Source organism: Oncorhynchus kisutch, linkage group LG12 (genome assembly GCF_002021735.2).
Source record: "Oncorhynchus kisutch isolate 150728-3 linkage group LG12, Okis_V2, whole genome shotgun sequence".
NCBI lineage: Eukaryota > Metazoa > Chordata > Actinopteri > Salmoniformes > Salmonidae > Oncorhynchus > Oncorhynchus kisutch.
Window position 1 is genome coordinate 23,853,832 of NC_034185.2, and position 26,733 is coordinate 23,880,564.

Genomic DNA, 26,733 nt, shown 5'->3' on the forward strand with positions numbered 1-26,733 from the left:
TGTAACCGCTGCTTCTTTCTTGCCATTTTCGAGTAGATTTCTTCCCATAGTATACAAGCCTGTTAAGCCATAAATAAGAGTATCCCCTCCCTCACTGATATCTTCAGCCATCTCTGGAAACTGCCAGCCTCCTCCAGCAAAACAGAAACAGTAGTGTTAGCTGCAACTGCACTGTTAGCAAGCAAACCATATCCTATTCGGCTTATCAGAAACATCACATGATTTGGCTAAAGTCATGGTGGTTTACAGTATTTAGGAGCACGTGTGCTACATCTGCTGACCTGAATGAAAGTACAAGTAAGGTGTGTTTGAAAGGGGTAGCAAGAAAGCTCATGAATTAATAATGTCTTAGTGGGTGATCTGGTATAACTTTAGATAACCCTATCAGTATCACTCCTGGTTGAATTGAAATAACAAGAAACAAACAACTCATTTGTCAACCAATTGTATTGACCATTGAACATCCCCAATTCCCTAAAATCTCCACAGATTTCTTTCCTTCAAGTTTAAACTTCAAGCTGGGACATATGCTTAAAAATCCACCTTAGCGCTTCAATAAACATAGCCAATTCACCCAGTGCAAAAAAAGAAGAAGATTAAAACAAATCTCCCAGCCATTCAGCACTAACATTGATTATGATAAAACAGTTCTGCCAAAAAATGAAAAAGTTAAGCAGAGAACTGAAAATTGTTGTTGGTTATTTCTTTTGATCCTCTTGAGCTCATTACGTAAGGACTCAGGCAGGATTCAGAAACTTCTTCATGATTGGTGGGTCCCCTGCGGGACATTGAGCTAACCTAGGCTAATGCAATTAGCATGAGGTTGTAAGTAACAAGAACATTTCCCAGGACATAGACATTCTGATATTGTCAGAAAGCTTAAATTCTTGTTAATCTAACTGCACTGTCCAATTTACAGTAGATATTACAGTGAAAGAATACCATACTATTGTTTCAGGAGTGCACAGTTTTGAACATTAAAAGTTATTAATAAACCAATTAGGCACATTTTGGCAGTCTTGATACAAAAATTAACAGAAATGCAATGGTTCATTGGATCAATCTAAAACTTTGCACATACACTGCTGTCATCTAGGGGCCAAAATCTACATTGCAGCTGGGCTGGAATAATACATGATGGCCTTTCTCTTGCATTTCAAATAATACAAAGAAAAAACCAACCATTCTTTGTATTATCTTTTACCAGATCTATTGTGTTATATTCTCCTACATTCATTTCACATTTTCAAAAATGTCAAAGTGTTTCCTTTCAAAAGGTACCAAGAATATGCATATCCTTGCTTCAGGGCCTGAGTTACAGGCAGTTAGATTTGGGTATGTCATTTCAGGCGAAAATTGAAAAAAAAAAGGGTCCGATCCTGAAGAGGTTTCATTTTAAGGGTAAGTGGGGAACATACAAACTGAACATCGAAGCTTGTCCTCACATGAAGAGGTTCTTCAGAGCAGTTGAACAAACTCCCCTTAATGTATCCCTGAACATTTGTTCAAATGTTGTGTGTGGGTAAGACCATTATATAACATTATTAATTATTTAAAAACATTTTAAGGAACAAATAAACAGAGATCAGCAACAAGACAGAAACAGATGTCTCAAAATAAGACCAGAGGACTATTGTTGTGTGCTTTCCCCAAAACAAGTTTGACCTAACCTAAAACCAACCCTGCCTCATGCCCTTTATTGGTCAAGTTCAAATAAATTACTGAAAAAGGCAATGCCAAAGAGTGACATTCTCCACAATCGCACCATCGACAAGACTAAATAAAAAGATTGCTTGAGTTTTCTAAAATGTTCAAGTATCCCAAGTGGAATAGAATAGCCCTGAAGGAAAGTTTATATCTTAGAATCTCCTCCCCCACTTTCTCTGCTTATAGACAGAGTTTTTAAAAAGAAAATAGTTTGAATTTTAGAGCCAATCACAATCGAGATTACCTCCCATTCAAATCAATTATGCTTCTTAGCTTTTACATACTAGACCCTACTAGGGTTTTGCTGGTATTGCATACATATCTGAACAACATGGAGTTCCCATAAATCATGTTTAGACAGACGTTGTGCTTTGGGGGTTGAGCTTGGCCGGAGACTATGAGCAGAGAGAGTGGACAGGGAAAGTGGCCCTTGTTCTCATCAGGAGAAGTGGTGTTAGGACTTCTTTGGACAGTGTGATGTCGAGTCCGTGTTGAGGACCTCTATCATGGTTCTAGTCGTCTGGAACGTTTCTGCTACCGATGGAAGACTCTGGTACCACAATGGTAGGCTGAGGTAAAAAAAAAAAAAAGGTTATCAACACAATAATTGGCCAACTTATGATGTGGTTAAAGTTGATAACAGTGGGCACACCGAGCTACTCACCTCTTTAAATTCATCCAGTTTTTAGCTGTTTTACTAAAGCTGTCAGGACTGTGTGTTGTCATGGCTTCAAAATCAACCAACTGAAAAAAAAACAAGAAAAATACTTAAACCAGGCACATTGATACCACCACTGGGAAATGTAACGTATTAGAATGAAGTAGAGCAAAACGCCACTATTACCTTCCCTTTGGGTATTCTGCCTATCACCTCCTTTCCACTGGCCATCAGTGCTCCCATGACAACAGAGTATGCCACAACACTGAAAAAAGGGAAATAGAGACAACAACAACAAAGAAAAAAATTGGTGGGGAAATGGGACTGATTTCATAACTAAAAACCGCTTCACAAAATTAAATCACCATTCAGAGAAGACCAACTGAAACACATGCCTTAACATGTATTGATGGTTATAGCAGAAAATATGATTTGGACAAAACTTACCTGGACCCTCTGGAGAGGGGCATAAGGTTACAGAAGTAGTAAACCAGGGAGAGGATTAAATTACACACTGCATCTGCATCCTAAAAGATAGAAACAAAAACACCACAATTCATGCTACAGGGTCCACTTAGAGGTAATATCATTACACAATGATGATGTGGCCAGTGACACATTGCTTCTTGAAAGTCCAATATCTTGAAGGCTTGACCGCTGACTTCCAAACCTTTTGGGACTTTATGAAGAAAAAAATAAAACTCAGCAAAAAAAGAAACATCCTCTCACTGTCAACTGCGTTTTATATTCAGCAAACTTAGCATGTGTAAATATTTCTATGTACTTAAGATTCAACTGAGACAAACTGAACAAGGGGGGGGGGGGGGGGGTCAAAATCAAAAGTAAGTCAGTATTTGGTGTGGCAACCAGCTGCATTAAGTACCGTAGTGCATCTCCTCCTCATGAATCAGATTTGCCAGTTCTTGAAGCGAGATGTTACCCAATTCTTCCACCAAGGCCCTAGCCCTCACCCTCCAATCCAGGTCCCAGACGTGCTCAATGGGATTGAGATCCGGGCTCTTCGCTGGCTATGGCAGAACACTGACATTCCTGTCTTGCAGGAAATCGCGCACAGTGGCATTGTCATACTAGAGGGTCATGTCAGGATGAGTCTGCAGGAAGGGTACCACATGAGGGAGGAAGACTTCTTTTAACGTGAGGAAAGACTCCCTTTAACGCACAGCGTTGAGATTGTCTGCAATGACAACAAGCTCAGTCCGATGATGCTGTGACACACCGCCCCAGACCATGACAGACCCTCCACCTCCAAATTGATCGGTAGGATAGTCAAGAGTACAGGCCTCGGTTTAACGCTCATTCCTTCGCGCTGAACTCGAATCCGACCATCACCCCTGGTGAGACAAAACCGCGGCTCGTCAGTGAAGAGCACTTTTTACCAGTCCTGTCTGGTCCAGCGACGGTGGGTTTGTGCCCATAGGCAACGTTATTGCCGGTGATGTCTGGTGAGGACCTGCCTTACAACAGGCCTACAAGCCCTCAGTCCAGCCTCTTAGCCTATTGCGGACAGTATGAGCACTGATGGAGGGATTGTGCATTCCTGGTGTAACTCGGGCAGTTGTTGTTGCCATCCTGTACCTGTCCCGCAGGTGTGATGTTCGGATGTACCGATCCTGTGCAGGTGTTGTTACACGTGGTCTGCCACTGCGAGGATGATCAGCTGTCCATCCTGTCTCAGGCGTCTCACAGTACGGACATTGCAATTTATTGTGCTGGCCACATCTGCAGTCCTCATGCCTCCTTGCAAACATAGTCAGTTTTTTACAAGGCTATCCTACCGATCCTTGACTTTGGCGATGTCATTTACAAAATAGCCTCCAACACTCTACTCAGCAAATTTGATGCAGTCTATCACAGTGCCATCCGTTTTGTCACCAAAGCCCCATATACTACCCACCATTGCGACCTATATGCTCTCGTTGGCTGACCCTCGCTTCATATTCGTCGCCAAACCCACTGGCTCCAGGTCATCTATAAGTCTTTACTAGGTAAAGCCCCACCTTATCTCAGCTCACTGGTCACCATAGCAGCACCCACCCGTAGCACGCGCTCCAGCAGGGATATTTCAGTGGTCACCCCCAAAGCCAATTCCTATCGGCCACCTTTCCTTCCAGTTCTCTGCTGCCAATAACTGGAAGGAACTGCAAAACTTACTGAAGTTGGAGACTCATACCTCCCTCACTAGTTTTAAGCACCAGCTGTCAGAGCAGCTCACAGATTACTGCACCTATACATAGCCTAACTCCACATCCGGCTTCTTCACCTTCGAGATTGTCTGAGGCCAGCTGATGAAACTGTGGGTTTGCTGATGTCAACGATGTGAACAGAGTGCCCCATGGGGGCGGTGGGGTTATGGTATGGGCAGGCATAAGCTACGGACAATGAGCACAATTGCATTTTAGCGATGGCAATTTGAATGCACAGAAATACTGTGACGAGGTCCTGAGGCCCATTGTCGTGCCATTCATCAGCTGCCATCACCTCATGTTTCAGCATAATAATGCACAGCCCCATGTCGCAAGTATCTGTACACAATTCCTGGAAGCTGAAAATATCCCAGTTCTTCCATACTGTTACCTATTTTTCCTCCTTTGCACCCCAGTATCTCTACTTGTACACTCATCTTCTGCATATCTATCACTCCAGTGTTTAATTGCTATACAATTATTTTGCCACTATGGCCTATTTATTGCCTTACATCCGTTATCCTACTTCATTTTCACACACTGTATATAAACTTTTTCTACTGTATGTTTGTTTATACCATGTGTAACTCTGTGTTGTTGTTTGTGTTGCACTGCTTTGCTTTATCTTTGCCAGGTTGCAGTTGTAAATGAGAACTTGTTCTCAACTAGCCTACCTGGTTAAATAAAAGTGGGAAAAAAAATGCCTAAGGCACGTTCACGCAGATGAGCAGGGATCCTGGGCATCTTTCTTTTGGTGTTTTTCAGAGTCAGTAGAAAGGTCATTAATTGTTTATGGTTCGTTTAACAAGCATGGGAAAACAGTGTTTAAACCCTTTACAATGAAGATCTGTGAAGTTATTTGGATTTTTACGAATTATCTTTGAAAGACAGGGCCCTGAAAAAGGGAAGTTTTTGTTGTTGTTGCTGAGTTTATATATGTTTTTGAGTGGATTTTCCCTTTAACAGGTTAGGTAGCCTCATATGAAACAAACTGTTCCACATTTTCAGTGGTAGAGAATAAATCTATCAACACGACAATAGAAAATAGAAAAACATGTGCGTTACATCAGATAGGAAAGCAACAGTATGGATCAGATTGTTGAGATGGCATTTAATTTTTTTTTTTTTTTTTTTTTAATCGCACAACTGGAAGCCAACACTGACAGTCATAGAAAATAAAACAGAGGGAATAGTGAAGAAGAGAGGGGAAGAGAGAGAGTATACCCCAAGTTCAGTGGACAGCATTAGAGCCTTGCCTTTGGCAGTCAGGTCTTTGTAGATGGACTCAATCTCAGACTGGTACTGCTGAGTGCGCTCCTCTGTGGTCTGGGTCTCCACTGAGAACAGCATGTTCCCCACTCTAAGGTAACACAAATACACACCGTCTGAACAAACACCTTGGTCTCTATGGACATCAACTGTACATACATCAACATTCATCATGGGACAGATAACAAGGCACACTTTGGTGAAAGCTGTAGGGTTAGAGGTAGAATAACAAGCTGAATCATATTTCAAGCTTTGTATTTCAAGTTTTTTGTTTTTTTTTAAGTCCGAACTGAATGACAAAGAATTCAATAGGTTCAAATAGGGTATTGGCTGTTTCAATACTGATCAAAAATATAAAACGCAACAGGAAAAAATGTCAGTCCCATGTTTCATGAGCTGAAATAAAAAAATCCAGAAATGTTCCATCCAACAAAAAGCTTATTTCTCTCAAAGTTTGTGCACAAATGTCACATCCCTGTTAGTGAGCATTTATCTTTTGCTAAAATAATCCATCCACATAACAGGTGTGGCAAATCAAGAAGTGGATTAAATGGCATGTTCATTACACAGGTGCACCTTGCGCTGGGGACAATAAAAGGCCACTCTAAAATGTGAAGTTGTGTCACACAACACAATGCCACAGATGTCTCAAGTTAAGGGAGCGTATAATTGGCATGCTGACTGCATGAATGTCTACCAGAGCTGTTGCCAGGTAATTTAATGTTCATTTCTCTACCATAAGCCGCCTCCAATGTCATTTTAGATAATTCGGCAGTACGTCCAACTGGCCTCACAACCGCATAGCACGTGTAACCACTCCAGCCCAGGACCTCCACATCCGGCTTCTTCACCTTCGAGATTGTCTGAGGCCAGCCACCCAGACAGCTGATGAAACTGTGGGTTTGCTGATGTCAACGATGTGAACAGAGTGCCCCATGGGGGCGGTGGGGTTATGGTATGGGCAGGCATAAGCTACGGACAATGAGCACAATTGCATTTTAGCGATGGCAATTTGAATGCACAGAAATACTGTGACGAGGTCCTGAGGCCCATTGTCGTGCCATTCATCAGCTGCCATCACCTCATGTTTCAGCATAATAATGCACAGCCCCATGTCGCAAGTATCTGTACACAATTCCTGGAAGCTGAAAATATCCCAGTTCTTCCATTTCCACATACTTACTAGACATGTCACGCATTGAGCATGTTTGGGATACTCTGGATCGACGTGCACGATAGCGTGTTCTGGTTCCCGACAATATCCAGCAACTTCACACAGCCATTGAAGAGTAGTGAGAAAACATTCCACAGGCCACAATCAACTTCATGCAAAGGAAATGTCGCTCTGCATGAGGCAAATGGTGGTCTCACCAGATACTGACTTGTTTTCTGATCTATGCCCCTACCTTTTCTTTAAGGTATCTGTGACCAACAGATGCATATCTGTATTCCCAGTCATGTGAAATCCATAGAGGTTCCCTAACAGAAACCCCTGAGCGCTGAATTCGAATGAACAAAAATATACAATGCATTGAAGTACTTAACTGCTTTCAACTGAGCTGAGTTGACATAATAAACCGTGATGTTTATCCACGTTAAATTATGTTCAGTGATGAGAAAATGTGTCTCAAATTTCTGTACGATTGGAAAAGCTTAGGCAAACCACTGATGGAAACTATAATGTCAAGAGAGGAGTTCATTATTAATTTATTAGAAAGAAATAAACTGACCTGTCTCCTGTTATGGTGATCGTGAAACCATCATATTCTTTCCCGGGATCTTTTAGACTAGGCACCTTGGAGTTCACTGTGAAGCCATCCCTTGTTTTACTGTTAAACTGCTTCAGGATAAAAATGAAAAGACAGTTGTGAAAGTCATGCCAAGTTGACATCTCAATTTGGATGTTTTTGCAATAGACCTTTTAGCACATTATATCGTATCTAGCACACCCCACTTAGTCGTTCCTAGGACCTATATGTCCATGAATATATCAGGCCTCAGAGCTATGCCCCCTGGGTCCAGAATCTGAAAACACTATATCATACTATTTCGAGGAGTCAATATTTTCTTATCTGGGTGATGTTCCTTATTACTACCTTCATTATGGGGAGAAGGTCTTCCACCTTGTCCACATTTTCCAGTGCTAGTCTGACTTCCAGTAGGCCTCTTGGGTTGTATGCCCTGAGGACAATGCATAAGTAAGCCAAGATATTTCTCCAATAGAAAGCTATCTGTATTTTCTTTAAAAGACCCACCCATGGTAAACCAATATTCGATCTTTGATGAAGTTGAGTATTTTCTCAAAATACGCCAAGTATCTTATGTTGATGATCTGTCCTCTGTGAGGCAAAAAACAGGAAAACCACATTATCAAAAAGGATATCTAAAAATACAACTTGACTCTACAGTTTGTTATCTGTTAGTCTCTGTGTAAATCTATCTTTGAGATGATATGTCATTTTCCTTTAGGTTACCTGATGAGGTTGATATGGTTATTGAACCCTCGGCTGAGACTTCTGGCAGGCATCTGGTCCAGCCAAAGAACAGGCTGGTCTGGATCAGCGATCCTTCACAGGGACAGAACAACAAAATGACTTGACATGAAAGATGTATCAAACCTCACAGACTGACAATAAAGAAACTGCAGACCGGGTGTTGATCGATACTGCAGATGTGCATTGTTGTAATAACGTTATTGTATAGTAACTTTCTCAAACAGTCTCACGCCCAAACCTCACCTCCTCCATTTGACAGCTATATCGAACATGTCTCTCCACTGCATCTGCCTGGTTTTGCCATTGACTCGCACCTTTGAGTTGCTCCAGGTGCGCTGCATAGCCTGCATGACCTCTAGGGTCGCCAGACCCATAGCTTTTGAAGTGAAACACAGAACATGTTACATTTCAGAACTTTGAAATATACTGTTATGGAGCTACCGGACTTAAGACATAGGATGGGATCAGAGATGACGTATTCCAGAAAGAAAAAAATACTTTCATACCAGCATGCATAGGTTTTTTTTAACAAGTTCAGGGCTGATACTAGTACATTAAAGTTATAGAGTTACTTAATCTGATTTCAGCCGAGAAGGTACACAAGAGGACAACAGATTTTAGTATGAATTCTAATGTGTCTAGGTGACTCACCCACCTCTGTGTATTCTGCGATTTGGAAGAAATCCTGGTGTATTGTATTGCATAAGGGCACCAAGGTGATCAGCTGTGCAAATGAGCTTCTGAACTTCAGTGTTGTAGCTTTCAAAGTTCTGAGGTAGAACATCCCTACAATGACAAGGCATGAAACAAGATCAGTTACAAATGGGTTGAATAGCACAAACACTCAGTAGGTCCATGTCAACTACAGTAACTGAGCCTACTCTATAACTTATCAGTTAGCCTATACCGCAATGCTGGCAGAATATATAGAACTGTGTTCAGTCAGAAGCAGGTTTATATCCCTTAGAACTCACTTAATATGAGGCTGCAGTCCTGGCTGCTCCTCATAGTCTTCTATTAGAAAAGGGAGGTTTTTTGCCCAGTGGTTTTTGAAGTTTCCTGGAAGATCCTGATCAACATTATATTCTGCCACAGGTATGTCAAGATGTGAGTGCAAGTAGCGAGAGTATTCTGTGGGGGAGGGGGGGAATGAGAGATTCAAACCATCAATCTCCAGAGGCAAGAAACGATCAAAGATAAAACATTCAGCTTCAGGTTGAAATGTTAGTTGAGAGGTCATGAATGCTGCACTCACCTCTGAGGTATTTCACTTTGAGATACTCCGAGCTTGCTTTCTGGCCCAGCAGAGGGTCGTTCAACATGACTTTCGTCTGAGCCTTGATGCCTTCATAGAACTGCCCCATAGCCACGTGGCTCAGACCCTTCATGTACTGACATACCTCGTTGTAGGGCTCCAGCTGTAGACATCTCTGCAAAACACAATTCAACATGAAAGTGTTGCACATCAAGTCCAATGACACACATAGGTGTAATAACAAAAGGGAGGGAACCTCAAATTCACACATACAATTCTGACTCAAAATGGATATTACTGAAGATCGCTGATGACTGTTTGAACGGCCTGCGGGTGACGGCTCTAGACTGATTAATCATGACCCCACCAAACCACATTCTCCACAGGTAGTGTGGGAAGCACGTGACACGATCCTGTTAGCTGATGTGTTTTATTTAACTAGGCAAGTCAGTTAAGAACAAATTCTTATTTACAAATGGTCTACCCCGGCCAAACCCGGACCAATTGTGCGCTGCCATATGGGACTCCCAGTCACGGCCGGATGTAATAAAGCCTGGATTCGAATCAGGTACTGCAGTGACGCCTCATCACACACACACACTTGAAGTCAAAAGTTGACATACACTTGGGTTGGAGTCATTAAAACTCATTTTTCAAACACTCCACACATTTCTTGTTAACAAACTAGTTTTGGCAAGTTGGTTACGACATCTACTTTGTGCATGACACAAGATTATTTCACTTATAATTCACTGTATCACAATTCCAGTGGGTCAGCAGTAATTTGACTATGAAGGCCTGATTCACACAGTTTCCTCTGAACAATTGATGTTGAGATGTGTGCTACTTGAACTCTGTGAGGCATTTATTTGGACTGCAATTTCTGAGGCTGGTAACTATAATAAACTCATCCTCTGCAGCAGAGGTAACTCTGGGTCTACCTGTGGCAGTCCTCATGAGAGACAGTTTCATCATAGCGCTTGATGGTTTTTGCGATTGCACTTGAAGAAACATTCAAAGTTCTTGAAATGTTCCGTATTGGCTGACCTTCATGTCTTAGAACCAGCAGCATACCACTGCTGGCTTGCTTCTGAAGCTAAGCAGGGTTGTCCTGGTCAGTTCCTGGATGGGAGACCAGATGCTGCTGGAAGTGGTGTTGGAGGGCCAGTAGGAGGCACTCTTTCCTCTGGTCTAAAAAAATATCCCAATGCCCCAGGGCAGTGATTGGGGACACTGCCCTGTGTAGGGTGCCGTCTTTCGGATGGGACGTTAAACGGGTGTCCTGACTCTCTGAGGTCATTAAAGAGCCCATGGCACTTATCGTAAGAGTAGGGGTATTAACCCTGGTGTCCTGGCTAAATTCCCAATCTGGCCCTCAAACCATCACGGTCACCTAATAATCCCCAGTTTACAATTGGCTCATTCATCCCCCCTCCTCTCCCCTGTAACTATTCCCCAGGTCATTGCTGCAAATGAGAACGTGTTCTCTAGGGAATGTGGAATGCTAGCGTCCCACCTGGCCAACATCCAGTGAGATTGCAGAGCGCCAAATACAGAAATACTCATAAAAATTCAGAAAACAAAAAAATCTTTAAACCTATGTAAAATATGAACTTCTTGTGAATCCAACCACGGTGTCAGATTTTAAAAATGCTTTACGGCAAAAGCATACTTTAAGATTATTTGAGAACATAGCCCAGCAGACAAATCATTACAAACAGTAACCAGCTAAGTAGAAGTTACACAAGTCAGAAATAGAGATAAAATTAATCCCTTACCTTTGATGATCTTCATATAGTGGCACTCAGAAGATATTCATTTACTCAATAAATGTTCCTTTTGTACGATAAAGTCTCTTTATATCCAAAAACCTCAATTTTGTTTGCACGTTTTCTTCAGTAATCCACAGGCTCAAAAGCAGTCAAAAAAGGCAGACAAACAAATCCAAATTGTATCCGTAAAGTTCATACAAACATGTCAAATGATCTTTATATTCAAACCTCAGGTTGCTTTTAGCCTAAATTATATATAATATTTCAACCGGACAATAACGTTGTCAATATAAAATGTAAACAAGAAAGGCACTCTCTCGGGACTGAGCATGAAAAAGCTCTGTGACACGGTAGGGTCCACTCATTCAGACGGATCTCACTCTCTCATTTATCAGAATACAAGCCTGAAACAATTTCTAAAGACAGTTGACATCTAGTGGAAGGCATAAGAACTGCAATTTGAGTCCTAAGTCAATGGATACTGTAATGGCATTGAATAGAAAACTACAAAACCAAAAGAAAAATCCAATCAGGAAGTAGTTTCTCAGGTTTTCACCTGCCAAATCAGTTCTGTTATACTCACAGACACTATTTTAACAGTTTTGGAAACTTTAGAGTGTTTTTCTATCCAATATACATATCATATCCCCTGGGCCCGAGTAGCAAGCCGTTTAATTTGGGCATGCTTTTCATCCAAAATTACGAATGCTGCCCCCTACCCTAGAGAAGTTAAAGTAATGATGGACTGTCGTTTCCTTTGCTTATTTGAATTCTTGCCATAATATGGACTTGGTCTTTTACCAAATAGGGCTTCTGTATACGACCCCTACCTTGTCACAACACAATTGATTGACTCAAATGCATTAAGAAGGAAAGAATTTCCACAAATTCATTTTTAAGAAGGCACAGCTGTTAATTTAAATGCATTCCAGGTGACTATCTCATGAAGCTGGTTGAGAGAATGCCAAGAGTGTGCAAAGCTGTCATCAAGGCAAAGGGTGGCTACTTTGAAGAATCTAAAATATATTTTAATTTGTTTAACACTTTTTTGGTTACTACATGTTTCCATGTGTTATTTCATAGTTGATGTTTTCACTATTATTCTACAAATGTAGAAAATAGTAAAAATAAAGAAAAACCTGTGAATGAGTTGGTGTTCTAAATTTGACCGGTAGTGTATACATTTTTGTCATTTAACAGACACTTATCCAGAGCAACTTACAGGAGCAATTAGAGTTAATAATAATATTCATTTGGTGGTTGCCTATATTGGTGTTTTTTGCATATCCCAACTCCCCAAGACACCCTCGGAGAGTGGGGTCACGGCATGGTCAGCCATTATAAAAAAGGTGAATTAAGGTTAAGTACCTTGCTCAAGGGCATATCAGCAGATTTCAGTAACTGGCCCAACACTCCTATCTGCTAGGCTAACTGCCATCCTGGTAGTAGCCGTCAAACTAAGGCCACATCAATGCATGAGGCCTACGGAGTCACCACAGAGGGGCTGCCGATGGGACAGTAGGCAAATAGGCCATCATGGAGACAGATAGGGGATATGGAAGGTGATGACAGTCAGAGTGTGGCCTACATAACACACATTCCTGTCCTGCTAAGCATTCAAAATGTAACGAGTACTTTTGGGTGTCAAGAAAATGTAAGGAGTAAAAAGTACAATATTTTCTTTAGGAATGTAGTGGAGTAAAAGTTGAGAAAAATATAAAGTACAGATACCCCAAAAAACTACTTAAGTAGTACTTTCAAGTATTTTTACGTAAGTGCTTTACACCATTGTACATGACAACTAGTAGTGTGTTTTGAGTTTTCACTTCGTGTGGTGAATTATCCCCAAAATAAATGAGCCTATGATATTAGTACACATAAAGATGTAGGCAAATTCATCTATATTGAACCACAAAATTCAGAATATTGTGGAGCCCTATTTTAACAGTAAAATATAACAATGCCTAATTGTCAACCCACAATTCATGACAATTACTGGATTAGGTTGCACATCAAAATATCTTGAATCATGCCTTCCTGCTTGGACATGTTAGATGAAACAACTTAGTTATTGAATAGCCTATCATCTCAGTAGTCTACAGTACTAAAGCACTGTGAATGACTTTATAAGGTGATTCATAATTTGTTCCATTGTGTGATGCCACAGGAAAAAATTGGTGCGACCAAGTCAACTGAAAGAGTTAGGGGCACCAGTGCCACCAGAGGAAAATGCTAATCTGGAGCCCTGTCAAGAGATGTGATTTTAATCTGCTGCTGAGTAATGTGTTCTGCTGCCAATTGGGCTGTTGGAAAGAGAATCATGTGATAGGATGTTATGCAGAAAAATATGTTGGTAGGACAAGGCTATGTTTGTGCACATGGAAGTCAGTGATTTATGTTTACTATAGGTTGATGAGGCAATAAAAATGTGATGTAACTAAAATATGACTAAAATGGCCCACTGTCTTCGTCCTTTTGACAATAACTAGACTAAATAATTATTCAAATTACAATAATGTGACTAAAACTTTGATATTTTGGTCAAAATGACAAAGACTAAACTACATAAAAACTATTTTTAGTTATCACTTGTAATGTGTGGTCGACTGATTGTGTCAGGAGAAAGAAGCTGTGTGTTACACGGCCATTACCTTGAAGTTGCCGATGGCCTCCTGGAGGCTGCCGTGGTGGTATAGCATCATGCCTCTCAGCTGCAGAGACTGGATGTGGTTCTGGTTGAGCATCAGGGCTTTCTGGAAGCTCTCCATGGCTGCCTCAAAGTCCCCCAGCTCCCTACAGACACACAAAAGGGATCAATTACTGCACTGGCCCATGAGTGCAAAGGCCCTGAGTTTTTCCTGACTAGGAAGAACTCAGGGCCCGAACTTTGAGGCACATTGGTTGAAACCAAAGCAAGTCATAGAGCATTCCCACTGTACCTGTAGGCCTGTCCGAGACTTTTGTACGCATCTATGAAGTCAGATTTAAATTTCAGGGCCTCCTTGAATGTTTCAATGGCTTCCTGGATCGGAGACAAAACTGTATCGTAAACGAGCAGGGATATAACCAAAAACTGGTTATACTGGCAGTACTCAAAGTTGAGCAACTATGGTTTTCTACAAAAATGTCTATACCTTGAGCATTCCTCTGTGGAAGAAGGTTAGACCTCTGTATAGCATGGCAATGGGCTGGTTTTTCTTCAGATCCAAAGACTGTTGAAAATCCTCCATAGCTGCCACATAATCCTATTTAGAGAAAACAAAAGCCTATAAAACCCACTCTGTGAACTGAACTCTATATCAACACTCATCAGAAACTTGAATATATTGCCAGTCTGACCTCGGAAATGAAGAGCAGAGTTCCTCTGTGTCTGTAGAGGCGGGCGGAGGGCTGGAGCTGGATGGCTTTGGAGAGATCACTCAGAGCCTCACTGATCCTTCCAAGAGGAGAAAGAATCTGCAAGCACATTATACAAGTAAAACTTGAAAGTCAGAGGCTAATATACTTTCCCATCATTTTACTTGTGTGGGGGGGTTCAATGTTCTAGTAACTAGGCTACGTCAAGGCATACTGTTAATACAACAGTGGTTTCCTCCTGTGGAAGAGTTTTTTTAATGCCTGTTTGAGTGAATACCACCGCTCTCACTCATTTGTAACAATTTTGCATGTGGTGACATAGAAACCTGCTCCATTCAAAGAGAAATACAATTCAAGCATGATAGTGAACCCCCCAAAAAGCCAATATCCTAACACAAGGTCTAACACAACAGAGGGTTAACCCATAACAGGCTTAGCATTATCCTCACCTCTGCCCGCTGTTCGTACACCTCAGGACGGTTGGGCTCCAGAGTGATAACTCGGCTTAACTCGAACAGCGCCAAGTCTGCATTCTTGATGTCCTTCCATAGAAGAAAAGAGACAGTGTCACCTCCATTGGACACACTAGGACAAAAAAGCACCACTCTCAGCCTTTATCAATCACATCCACTGTACGCACACATGCTAACTGCTGAGTAGGGTCCCCAGGGGAGGCACTCTCATAACCAAAAGGCTGCACAGATTAGATTTTTATGTGTCACAATGAAAATATTGGCTAACTGAATAGAACTTCTGGTATCAATATTCTGTGAACTCCAGTATCATGCGAATGTGATCACTTGCCTGCAGACTCTTTTTCCCGTATGCTATCCCTCTCCCGTAGATGGCGCTGACCACCTCTGGATCCCCCTACACCAGAGCACAACAAACACTGATAAGAAATGTGCCCTTTATTGCAAATGCAAACCACACAACATATTCAAAGCAAGGAGAAAGAGAAAAGGTAATGTAATGTAAATTAAGTCTGTGTCTCTCTACTATTCATGTATATGACTAAATAAAATAATATGCATTAATCAAACTCTCAAGTAAGCCAGCCCAAGACATATCTACAGATGTGTGTTATAATGCATGCATCTATGAATGTTAACCAACCTGTAGTAACAAGGAGAAGTGTTTAATGGCCTCATCGTAGAGTCCATTGCCAATAAGAACATATCCTATAGCTGCAATGAAAAGAAAATGAGAGTCAAGCAAAAGGGCATTGATAGCAGAAATGTATAGCATGCACTCCACATACCAAACTCTTACAGGATTAACTTACCAAGCTCCTCATTTGTGTTGTGGTTGTCCACTGCAAACGGGAACCTTTTCTGCTCTATGAACAATTTGGCTTGGCTCTGATTGAAAGAAGATCATTGTAGTTAGGTACACATTCAGTCTCCACTGTGAAAACAAAAGGGTCATATTCCACTACAATGACGAGTCAGTCAAACAAAATGCCAAGGCAAAAGCATTGAGATCTTAGTGAATTCTGTGCATTTCACCAGGATTTTCTCTGCGTTGAGAGAGAAGACAGACTCGCATGGCGGGTTGCTTCCTTCCTCACAGTCTGGGCTGTCCAACTGTAGAATGGAGGACTCTGTGGGGAAATATACAGCATCAGACACAACACAGCAACCCGACTGCTGCCAACTTGGTCATTATGGGGATAGAGAAGGATCACAAACATTTGCAGGCTTCTTACCTGATCTGCAATGAAGGGACTGGTCACATCAAATACTCATATTTTATTGTTGATTGATTCATAAAAGCCTTAACTACAAGCTTTGTGATTATTCAGTGGGAAAGTCATTCATATTTCATTCATTATCCTAGATCTTTTGATTCAGTCACAGTTGCAATGTAATTAGATTTTATTTGAATACATTGATTACACATTCCAATACAGAACCTGTGCAAGCAAGACAACAGCGTGCTTTTGAGTTGCGCTCTGGGTTACGTTCACGCGCAGGAAAGACGCGCAGCATGTACTAGCTGACATTGTGTATAAAATGTATTTAGGTGAGGACATCATAACACCGTATTATTAGGGGAACTGAGGACCTTGTCGAAGTATTATTAGTACTATTAAATCTTGAAATATCAGTTGAGGAGCCTCTGATTCTACCCTGACCTTTACCATCAAACCCTAACCTCTACGAGAGAGCGGGTAATATCCCTCGCTTGCTAGCTCGTACAGTAGCCAACCTCCTGTCAACGGGTGCGGAAAAAGAGAGCTTTTGCTAGCTAGCTACATTTACACAGCGAGTTACGAGGACGTGGCAAAACTTACCGCAATCACTTGCGTATTCCTCCCACTCTGACGGGGAGCTGCAACCATGTTTATGCAGTTCGCTATTAAAGAAAGTAAGTGTAGAGAAGTGTTCAGTGGAAAATATAGCACGGGATAAATACAGAAATGAGAGGCATACCACAACAACACCCCGGCAAGCAGGTGCCATGTTGTGTTTCATGTGAGATGAGGAGCGCGGGAGCATTGGTAATGTAGTTCCCGGGTACCTACGCCCCCTTTCGACCCAAACCGCTAGCCAAACTGCAAACGACTACATTTCCCGACCAAGCATGCATAAATCCAGGAAGTCAGATTCCTCAAGCTTGTTGCTTATCGTTGCCAAATTGCCAACATAAAACAGAATGGCAAATGGGTTCTTTAGATGTTTTGAATGCAATAAGGACGCGCACGAGATTACAGTAATGGGATCTTGAAGAGAATAATATGTGTGAGTTAACTAGCTGGCCCATATTCATTTCCTGGTTTAGATATTACCTAACTGATGATGCTAGGCTAGCTAGAAATGAAGGGTGCTGTCACTGCCAGCGGTGTAGTTAGCTAGGGTTTTGTTTTTCTATTCAAGTTATTAGCTGACATTTCTGGTTAGAGGTTGGGTCTCTAACCTTATAACAGATTAAACAGTAAACTGTCTAACTAGTTTAGCCATAGAAGCTAGAGAAATGCTTGGTGTGGAGTGCCTGTTTTATCTCTTTCATACACAGACCAAAATCCCACTAATTTACCATGCTTGCATTTTTACAACAGCCATTTCGTATATCGGAAAGGGGTACGGGGTAAAAAAACGTGGAAAATAAAAGCCACCAAAAGACCTCGACATGATTCCTGGATATACCATGTAACCAAAATACAGGTGTCGGGTCTGTGTGAATGGTTCTCTGCTTTTTGCAGGTAAATTCATTAACACTTCCATTGTTTAACACCTCCCAAATTTGAACTGCAAACAGCCCCCATGGTTTAACAACACCCCTCCCAATTTGCCAGGTACCCACTGATATGTAAAAGGATTTTACCTGCAATTCAGTGGTAAATAAGGGACTGTTCGAACAGGGGTCATATAAACATTGCCTTATATTTTTTTTACAGGTAACATACCACATCTTCTGTCTGAAATGGGTAAATGTCTCTACTTCTTTCAGGAATCCTTCCAAAGGCCTGTGGACAAGTACATTGAATATGATCAGTCATTATTCTGATTGGTGCCATTTTATGCTAAACTCAAGCCTTCACACACATTCTGTTCAACATTACATTGAACGTATGTACAGTAAGACACTCAAATAACGATTCACCCGAGTCAGATTACAGTGCATGCTTTCAAAAATGGATGAGACTTGATGCACGTTGCGTTGCATTTTCATTTTCTCTGCAGAGAGACACAAGACAGGATGGTATGTCTTATTGATGGTTTCCTCTATAGATTCACTAGAAGCTGTGTGTGTTTTGCCTGCTGCGTGAGTCCTACCTGAGGTGGTCACAAATGCAGGGATTTGAACAGAACAATGACCCTGCAGACATCATTAGATACACCAACGAATGGGAATGTTTGGGATGGCAGCTCTTGGTGTATTGCTCATGGAAAAAGCACATTATTACTATAACAACTCATGCACTCATCAACAAACATGCATATGACAATGTTAATATCAATGTTATAACAATGTTTCCAAGTCTGGTTGAAGTGACAAATTCTGCTTTCTTTTCACAATGATTCCATACAAATGACAGTCTTCTGCTGGTTGGTACTGATTTCATGTTCATTTGTCTACAGAATTTGGTGCGTTCTCTGTCGGAGTGCTGTCCTTCCTTTAACTGGTTTAGATGCTGCTTGGCTAGGACTTTGAACTGAGCTTAATGCTGAAAGCCATACTGCTGTCCAGCTATGGCAACATTCTGCTCATCCCTATAGTCATATGGGAGCATGACTATTCCCCGCCCTGTTTCAGCCTCATCAAACTGTTTGTGCTCACTTCCAACTCTCAGGCTATCAGAGGTACATTAGCCAACTCCTCCCTCAGTGTACCAATTCTCCCATTAGAGTCACTCACATTTAGCGCCATCTCTGTTCCTTTTAATTCAGCGAATGAATTGGATTGAAAAGTTCTCATAACTCATTATTGATACTAGTAAATAACCTACTTCACACATCGAACCCCATATCTATCTACTTTTCACATCAGTCATGTTTTATTAAAATAGAAACCATCAGCTCACAGGGTAATGATTAGGAGCAGGAGCATTGATGTGCACCAGCAGATGGCAGCTCTTACTCCTAGCTTGAAAATCCATGTTCGAACATGAATTCTATTATTCTCTAGAGTTACTAAATAGTTATAAATGGTCCCAAAATTGTCCAAAACGAATCCATTCATTCACTGAAACTGCATTACCATTATGCTTTATGTTTTTTTCACCCAACAATCAGGCCCCCAAAGCAAGCACTAGTCTATGTGTGGCCCCTGTGGTTTTTCATAATACACAGGGTAATGGCCCTTGTCGTGCTGCTGGTCCAGTTTTTGCATTTCTGCCTGCGGCTATGGAACCCTGACCTCTTCGATAGTTGTGCTACCTTGTTCTGGACCTGCGGTTTCCACCCCTCCCCCCCTCTCTCTCTCCCCCTCTCGCTCTCTCTACTGCACATACTGTCTCAACCTCTAAATGCTCGGCTATGGAAAGCCAACTGACATTTACTCATGAGGTGCTGATCTGTTGCACCCTCTATAACCGCCATGATTATTATTTTACCCTGTTGGTCATCTATGAATGTTTGAACATCTTGAAGAACGATCTGGCTTTAATGGCCATGTACTATATTCTCCACCCGGCACAGCCAGAAGAGGACTGGCCACCCCTCAGAGCCTTGTTCCTCTCAAGGTTTTTTCCTAGGTTCCTGCCTTTCTAGGGAGTTTTTCCTAGCCACTGTGCTTCTACATCTGCATTGTTTGCTCTTTGGGTTTTAGGCTGGGTTTCTGTTTTAGCACGTTGTGACAACTGCTGACGTAAAAAGCTTTATGAATACATTTGATTGATATTGGATTTCTGTAGAATTCATAGTTTATTGTACTGATAGCAGTATTTCTCAATTCTACAGCAAGTAGGAGATTAATATGATGTGAAGTTGTTCAAAACAAGTACTTTTCCTGCATATTGTCATGTTTGTGTTCTGATCATTTCCTCTCTTCTCCAGTCATTCTATACTGCAGCAGAAAGCTCTCCCCACTGGCTGTGTGTGTGGGTCTGCTATTGGAGACGTGCATAGCCCAGGCATTTCAGACACTTCCATGGAGCATACCGGACATCCTGCCGTTCCAGTGACCTGTTTCAGGCCGGTCCTAAAGAACACACTGTTACAATGGCGCCTATTATACCCGGGACCAGAGAGCGGTGAGGGGAACTATCAGTGCTGTGTGGAGTGTGCCTAGTCATATAGTCAAACACTGACAAAAACCTCTCTGTTGGTATTGGAGTTAATAAGGATACTGGGCATTCCTGAGGCTATTTGTGAAATACCTACCACCTTAGAAAGGACATATTGAACATATTCTTTAATCTGTGCGATGCCAACACCCACAGGCTGTGTATAAGCAACAAATATTTTGATATGGAACAGATGAGAGAGAGAAATCAAACGTATTGCCTTGAATGCCTTATTTCATTGAAGCTGTACAGTAAAAGAGAGCAATACTCTCTTGGTGATGCAGCCTATATGATTAAGTATAGGAGCTGTGGAATAATAAGCATTTGACACACATGTTCACAGAGGGTGGCTTTACAGTGCCTTCAGAAAGTATTCACACCCCTTGACTTTTTCCACATTTTCTTGTGTTACAGCCTGAATTTTAAATTGATTAAGTTAAGATATTTTTGTCACTGACCTACACATAATACCTCATAATGTCAAAGTGGAATTCATCAAAAATGAAAATCTGAATATCTAGAGTTAGTGAGTATTCAACCACTTTGTTATGGCAAGCCTAAATAAGTTCAGGACTCTGTGTTCAATAATAGTGTTAAACATGATTTTTGAATGACTACCTCATCTCTGTACCCCACACATACAATTATCTATAAGGTCCCTCAGTCGAGCAGAGAATTTCAAGCACAGATTCAACCACAAAGACCAGGGAGGTTTTCCAAAAGAAAGGCACCTATTGGTAGATGGGTACAATTTTTAAAAAGCACACATTGAATATCTCTTTGAGCATGGTGACATTATTAATTACACTTTGATAGTGTATCAATACACCCAGTCACTACAAGCGTCCTTCCTAACTCAGTTGCCGGAGAGAAAAAAAAGGCTCAGGGATTTCACCATGAATCCAATTGTGACTTTAAAATTGTTACAGGGTTTAATGGCTGTGATATTAGAAAGCTGAGGATGGATCAACAAAATTGTAGCTACTCCGCAATACTAACTTAATTGACAGAGTGAAAAGAAGGAAGCCTGAACAGAATACAAATATTCCAAGACATGCATCCTGTTTGCAACAAGGCATTAAAGTAATACTGCAAAAAATGTGGCAAAGCAATTCACTTTTTGTCCTGAATAAAAAGTGTTATGTTTGGGACAAATCCAATACAACACATTACAGTGTATCACTCTCCATATTTTCAAGCATAGTGGTGGCTGCATCAGATTATGGGTATGCTTGTAATTGTTAAGGATTGGGGAGTTTTTCAGTATAAAAAAAGAAATAGAATGGAGCTAAGCACAGGCAAATCCTAGAGGAAAACCTGGTTCTGTCTGCGTTCCACCAGACACTGGGAGATGGCCAAAACTATACTGGAATAGCTTACCAAGAAGACAGCGAATGTTCCCGAGTGGCCGAGTTACAGTTTTGACTTAAATCTGCTTGAAAATCTATGACAAGACCTGAGAATGGTTGTGCTTCTGCAGAGTATTGATTAAGGGGTTTGCATACTTATGTAAATGAAATATTTCTGTATTTAATTTTCAATAAATTAGCAAACATTTCTAAAAACTTGTTTTCAGTTTGTCATTATGGTGTATTGTGTGTAAATGACTGAAAAACAAAATACTGGCTGTAACACAACAAAATATGGAAGAAGTCAAGGGGTATACTTTCTGAAGGCAATGTATATGCTGAGGTCCCTTGAGACCATATTGGTTAAGTAGTGCATACACAGAGCCTTTATATTTTTTCTGACCAAAGCCAGTTGCTTTGTTGGTGTTTCTTAACTGTATGAAGCACACTAATGTCCTGCGAAAATGCTATTATTGTATGCAGACAGAGCCTGAAGTCAGTGTGAATAAAATAATATTTTTGATTACTTACTGTTTTGTCCTTAGAGATTTTTCGAACTGGTCTTATCTTTTGTTTCTCCTTTTTGTACAGTGATCAAATGTTTAATTTTTGTCATTCCTGCCATAACTCGGTTCACGATTCATGTTGTGCTCACAAGTTGTAACAAGCCTTTACATCGTTGAGTGAACTATGCTTTGAAATGTTTTGTTTGGTATCCTTACGAGGATACCTCAAGTGGATCTGAGCATCTGTCCATGAATGGTCCAGGATGACAAATAGTCATTGTTTTTAGACTGCTTGCCTTGCAAGCACGTGGCATAAGTGGAGAAAATAGTAAGAGGAGTATCTTGAATGAATAGTGAGAATCGGTACCTTATCCAAACAACAAGGCATGTCAAGTGGATGGAAATGTAAACAACAATGCTAGAACAGAGATTAAACACCACATGTTCCTCGGACACATACTGTACGCTAATGTATCAAGTAAATTGGCAATGTGTATTCTAAAGAGTAGTGGCGGTCACTTACGGGAAATGTGTAATCTCAAATAAATCATCTCTAATGCCTGACGTGCTGACCCAGCCCGGTGCCTTCAAACAGGGGGAATGTGTTATGAAAGGCCTCAGGTGGTCGCGGGTAATTGTAGATCCATGTTTTGAAAGACATTCCACTGCTTGTGAAATCAAACTGGTTTCAACCCCTGTAGTAAGCCTTGGAGACAGGCAGCTGTCTCTGCCTGGCCGGTCCCCCTTCTCCACTGGGATTCTCTGCCTCTAACCCTATTACAGGGGCTGAGTCATTGGCTTACTGGTGCTCTTTCATGCCGTCCCTAGGAGGGGTGCGTCACTTGAGTGGGTTGAGTCACTGACGTGATCTTCCTGTCTGGGTTGGCGACCCCCCTTGGGTTGTGCCGTGGCAGAGATCTTTGTGGGCTATACTCGGCCTTGTCTCAGGATGGTAAGTTGGTGGTTGAAGATATCCCTCTAGTGGTGTGGGGGCTGTGCTTTGGCAAAGTGGGTGGGGTTATATCCTTCTTGTTTGGCCCTGTCTGGGGGTATCTTCGGATGGGGCCACAGTGTCTCCTGACCCCTTCTGTCTCAGCCTCCAGTAATTATGCTGCGGTAGTTTGTGTCGGGGGGGCTAGAGTCAGTTTGTTATATCTGGAGTACTTCTCCTGTCTTATCCGGTGTCCTGTGTGAATTGAAGTATGCTCTCTCTAATTCTCTCTTTCTCTCTCTAGGAGGACCTGAGCCCTAGGACCATGCCTCAGGACTACCTGGCATGATGACTCCTTGCTGTCCCAAGTCCACCTGGCCGTGCTGCTGCTCCAGTTTCAACTGTTCTGCCTGTGGCTATGGAACCCTGACCCGTTCACCGGACGTGCTACCTGTCCCAGACCTGCTGTTTTCAACTCTTTGAAAAGCGAACTGACATTTACTCCTGAAGTGCTGACTTGCTGCACACTCGACAACTACTGTGATTATTATTATTTGACCATGCTGGTCATTTATGAACATTTTAACATCTTGGCCATGTTCTGTTATAATCTCCACCCGGCATAGCCAGAAGAGGACTGGCCACCCCTCATAGCCTGGTTCCTCTCTAGGTTTCTTCCTAGGTTTTGGCCTTTCTAGGGAGGTTTTCCTAGCCATGCTTCTACACCTGCATTGCTTGCTGTTTGGGGTTTTAGGCTGGGTTTCTGTACAGCACTTTGAGATATCAGCTGATGTAAGAAGGGCTATATAAATACATTTGATTTGATTTGAAGCACACATGCTGAAAGTGTTCCAGCAAGCGTGTAGTGAGTGCAGCATTATTCAACCTGGTGTAGTGGTAGATCATGAGCCTGGATAATCAGTTTAGTATAACAAGAATCACATCAGAGCTATTAGAATGTTGAGACCAGTGCATAAATGTGCTGTTAAAGGGAAACAACATTTGAGTCATTGGGACAAAAGATGTCATGAAGAATAGAGAATTTGCGGTTGTAATTCTCTATCTCCGTGAAGGAGATGAAGAAGAGCTCAGTGTAAGCTCATGAGGATAGTGCCAGCCAGGTCCAGGGCTCAGAGAGTAAAAGTCAGACAGGATCACTGAAGGAGGGCTGACTGTTCTGTGCCAAAGCTGGGCTGTCAACTCTCAATCAGCTTTTCGAAACCCTCTGGACAAGTTAACCAAGGTTTCAGACAGCACATCTGTTGACACAATAAAGGTCATATGTGCTTCTAATCACACCATATTTGATTGCCAGTAATGTAAGTGTTCATCAACAATTGTTTGATGTTTTTAGTTTTGTGTTCATCATATTTCTGAATAAAACCAAACTTCAAGGATACATCTGAAAATTCCTGAGCTGTATTAGTTTTCTGGCGTTAGCAGAACCAAGGGAATTTATTGGTGTTATTTCCCATTAATTGCTCAAGCTTTGTGGTGAGCAGTGTGTTTGTGGTCTGTGAATGTTGGCACAGCCCAGTTGTACATAGCCCATTGCTTGTGTTGTAAACTGTCCCACCCCAGCGGCAGAATTACACATACCTTGGATTTGCTTTCAATCAAGATTATGTTAATCTACCACAATCTCAGCTGCTCAGCCCAGCACAGAGGCATGTTCACTACAGGCTGCATTCCAAAAGGCAGTGGTGTAAAGTACTTAAAAATACTTGAAAGTATTACTTAAGTCATTTTTTGGGGTATCTGTACATTACTATTTATATTTTTGACAACATTTACTTTCACTTCACTACATTCCTAAAGAAAATGACCTACTTTCTACTCCATACATTTTCCTGAAACACAAAAGTACTTGATACATTTTGAATGCTTAGCAGGACAGGAAAATTGTTTAATTCACACACTTATCAAGAGAACATCCCTGGTCATCCCTACTGCCTCTGATCTGGCAGACTCACTAAACAAAAATGCTTAGTTTGTAAATTATGTCTGACTGTTGGACCGTGATCCTGGCCAACCCGTAACTTTACAAAATAAGAAATGGTGCTGTCTGGTTTACTTAATATAAGGAATTTGAAATGATTTATACTTTTACTTTTGATACTTAAGTATATTTAAAACCAAATACTTAAAAACTTTTACTCAAGTAGGATTTTACTGGGTGACTTTCACTTTTACTTGAGTCATTTTCAATTAGGGTATCTTTACTTTTACTCAAGTAGGAAAACTGGGTACTTTTTCCACCACTGCCAAAAGGGCACTTCATGCTAGTCAATATTTATTCCTACTTCTCCTTTGAATACAAGTAGCTCATATTGTACTCTAAGGGACACACGCTGGTGTATGAAGTGTGAGTGTGTGAAGAGGGGATTCATTCAGATCTGCCTTAATTTTAGCTGCCCAACCGGATTGGTTGCTTTATAACGATGGTTGACCGTTGCTCTCTGTCTGTGAGAAGATACAGTAACAGGGTAACTATCTGAGGGTCCACCAGTGTTGATCACATGACTTGTCTACGGAGCCTTGACCTGATAAAAAAAAACACTTACATAGCCATTTGTGCAATAGCTCTCTACTTCACCTAAACTGCAAATTCCAGAAGCTTTGCTTCTTAGTTTTCAGTATGAGACAATAACAATGTTACCTTCAGCTGTACACATAAACTCAGCAAAAAAATAAACATCCTCACTATCAACTGCATGTGTAAATATTTGAATGAACATAAGATTCAACAACTGAGGCATAAACTGAACAAGTTCCACAGACATGTGACTAACAAAAATTGAATAATGTGTCCCTGAACAAAGGGGGAGTGAAAATCAAAAGTAACAGTGAGTAACTGGTGTGGCCAACAGCTGCATTAAGTAGTGCAGTGCATCTCCTCATGGACTGCACCAGATTTGCCAGTTCTTGCTGTGAGATGTTACCCCACTCTTCCACCAAAGCACCTGCAAGTTCCCGGACATTTCTGGGGGGAATGGCCCTAGCCCTCACACTCTGATCCAATAGGTTCCAGATGTGCTCAATGGGATTGAGATACGGGCTCCTCGCTGGCCATGGCAGAACACTGACATTCCTGTCTTGCAGGAAATCACGCACAGAACGAGCAGTATGGAGCAGTCAGGATGAGCCTGCAGGAAGGGTACCACATGAGGGAGGAGGATGTCTTCCCTATAACGCACAGCATTGAGATTGCCTGCAATGACAACAAGCTCAGACCGATGATGCTGTGACACACCGCTCCAGACCATGACGGACCCTCCACCTCCAAATCGATCCTGCTCCAGAGTACAGGCCTCGGTGTAACGCTCATTCCTTCGACGATAAACGCGATTCCGACCATCACCCCTGGTGAGACAGAACCGCGACTCGTCAGTGAAGAGCACTTTTTGCCAGTACTGTCTGGTCCAGCGATGGTGGGCTTGTGCCCATAGGCGACGTTGTTGCTGGCGATGTCTGGTGAGGACCTGCCTTACAACAGGCC

General features: G+C 41.6%; 1 protein-coding gene and 1 long non-coding RNA gene across 7 annotated transcripts; one reads left to right on the forward strand and one right to left on the reverse strand.

Moving 5' to 3' along the window:
• Positions 1-369: 369 nt before the first annotated feature.
• Positions 370-17,205, reverse strand: ttc13 (tetratricopeptide repeat domain 13). Of its 6 annotated transcripts, none has more exons than XR_004211911.1 (23): positions 17,014-17,205; positions 16,226-16,320; positions 16,003-16,078; positions 15,834-15,904; positions 15,522-15,587; positions 15,167-15,259; positions 14,700-14,816; positions 14,495-14,605; positions 14,300-14,382; positions 14,012-14,153; positions 9,589-9,763; positions 9,308-9,464; positions 8,989-9,119; positions 8,577-8,709; positions 8,313-8,405; positions 8,094-8,177; positions 7,935-8,019; positions 7,569-7,675; positions 5,826-5,929; positions 2,813-2,892; positions 2,552-2,630; positions 2,372-2,451; positions 370-2,276 (listed from the first exon to the last, which is right to left on the reverse strand). XR_004211911.1 is itself a non-coding variant. In XM_031837167.1 (23 exons), exons 1-23 carry the CDS (start codon positions 17,192-17,194, stop codon positions 2,162-2,164), a joined length of 2,475 nt encoding a protein of 824 aa, XP_031693027.1. In that variant the 5' UTR covers positions 17,195-17,205; the 3' UTR covers positions 370-2,161. The 6 variants fall into 6 exon arrangements, 4 of the variants coding, with proteins under 4 accessions (XP_031693027.1, XP_020352117.2, XP_020352116.2 ...); XR_002256648.2 differs by having other exon boundaries at positions 7,569-7,678; XM_031837167.1 differs by having other exon boundaries at positions 5,794-5,929; positions 7,935-8,004.
• A 93-nt stretch (positions 17,206-17,298) lies between these two features.
• Positions 17,299-24,633, forward strand: LOC109900253 (uncharacterized). Its single transcript, XR_002256565.2, has 3 exons — positions 17,299-17,461; positions 20,219-20,415; positions 23,539-24,633. It is a non-coding gene; the product is annotated as an uncharacterized LOC109900253 (long non-coding RNA).
• Positions 24,634-26,733: the final 2,100 nt, after the last annotated feature.

Excerpts from the sequence above, each read along its gene's own strand:
- ttc13 (XM_020496526.2), bottom strand. The coding sequence starts at position 17,194 with ATGAAACACAACATGGCACCTGCTTGCCGGGGTGTTGTTGTGGTATGC. Across the intron at positions 16,321-17,013 it reads GGAATACGCAAGTGATTGCG|AGTCCTCCATTCTACAGTTG; the intron begins GTAAGTTTTGCC and ends ATTTCCCCACAG. Across the intron at positions 14,817-15,166 it reads TGTACGAACAGCGGGCAGAG|ATTCTTTCTCCTCTTGGAAG; the intron begins GTGAGGATAATG and ends ATGTGCTTGCAG.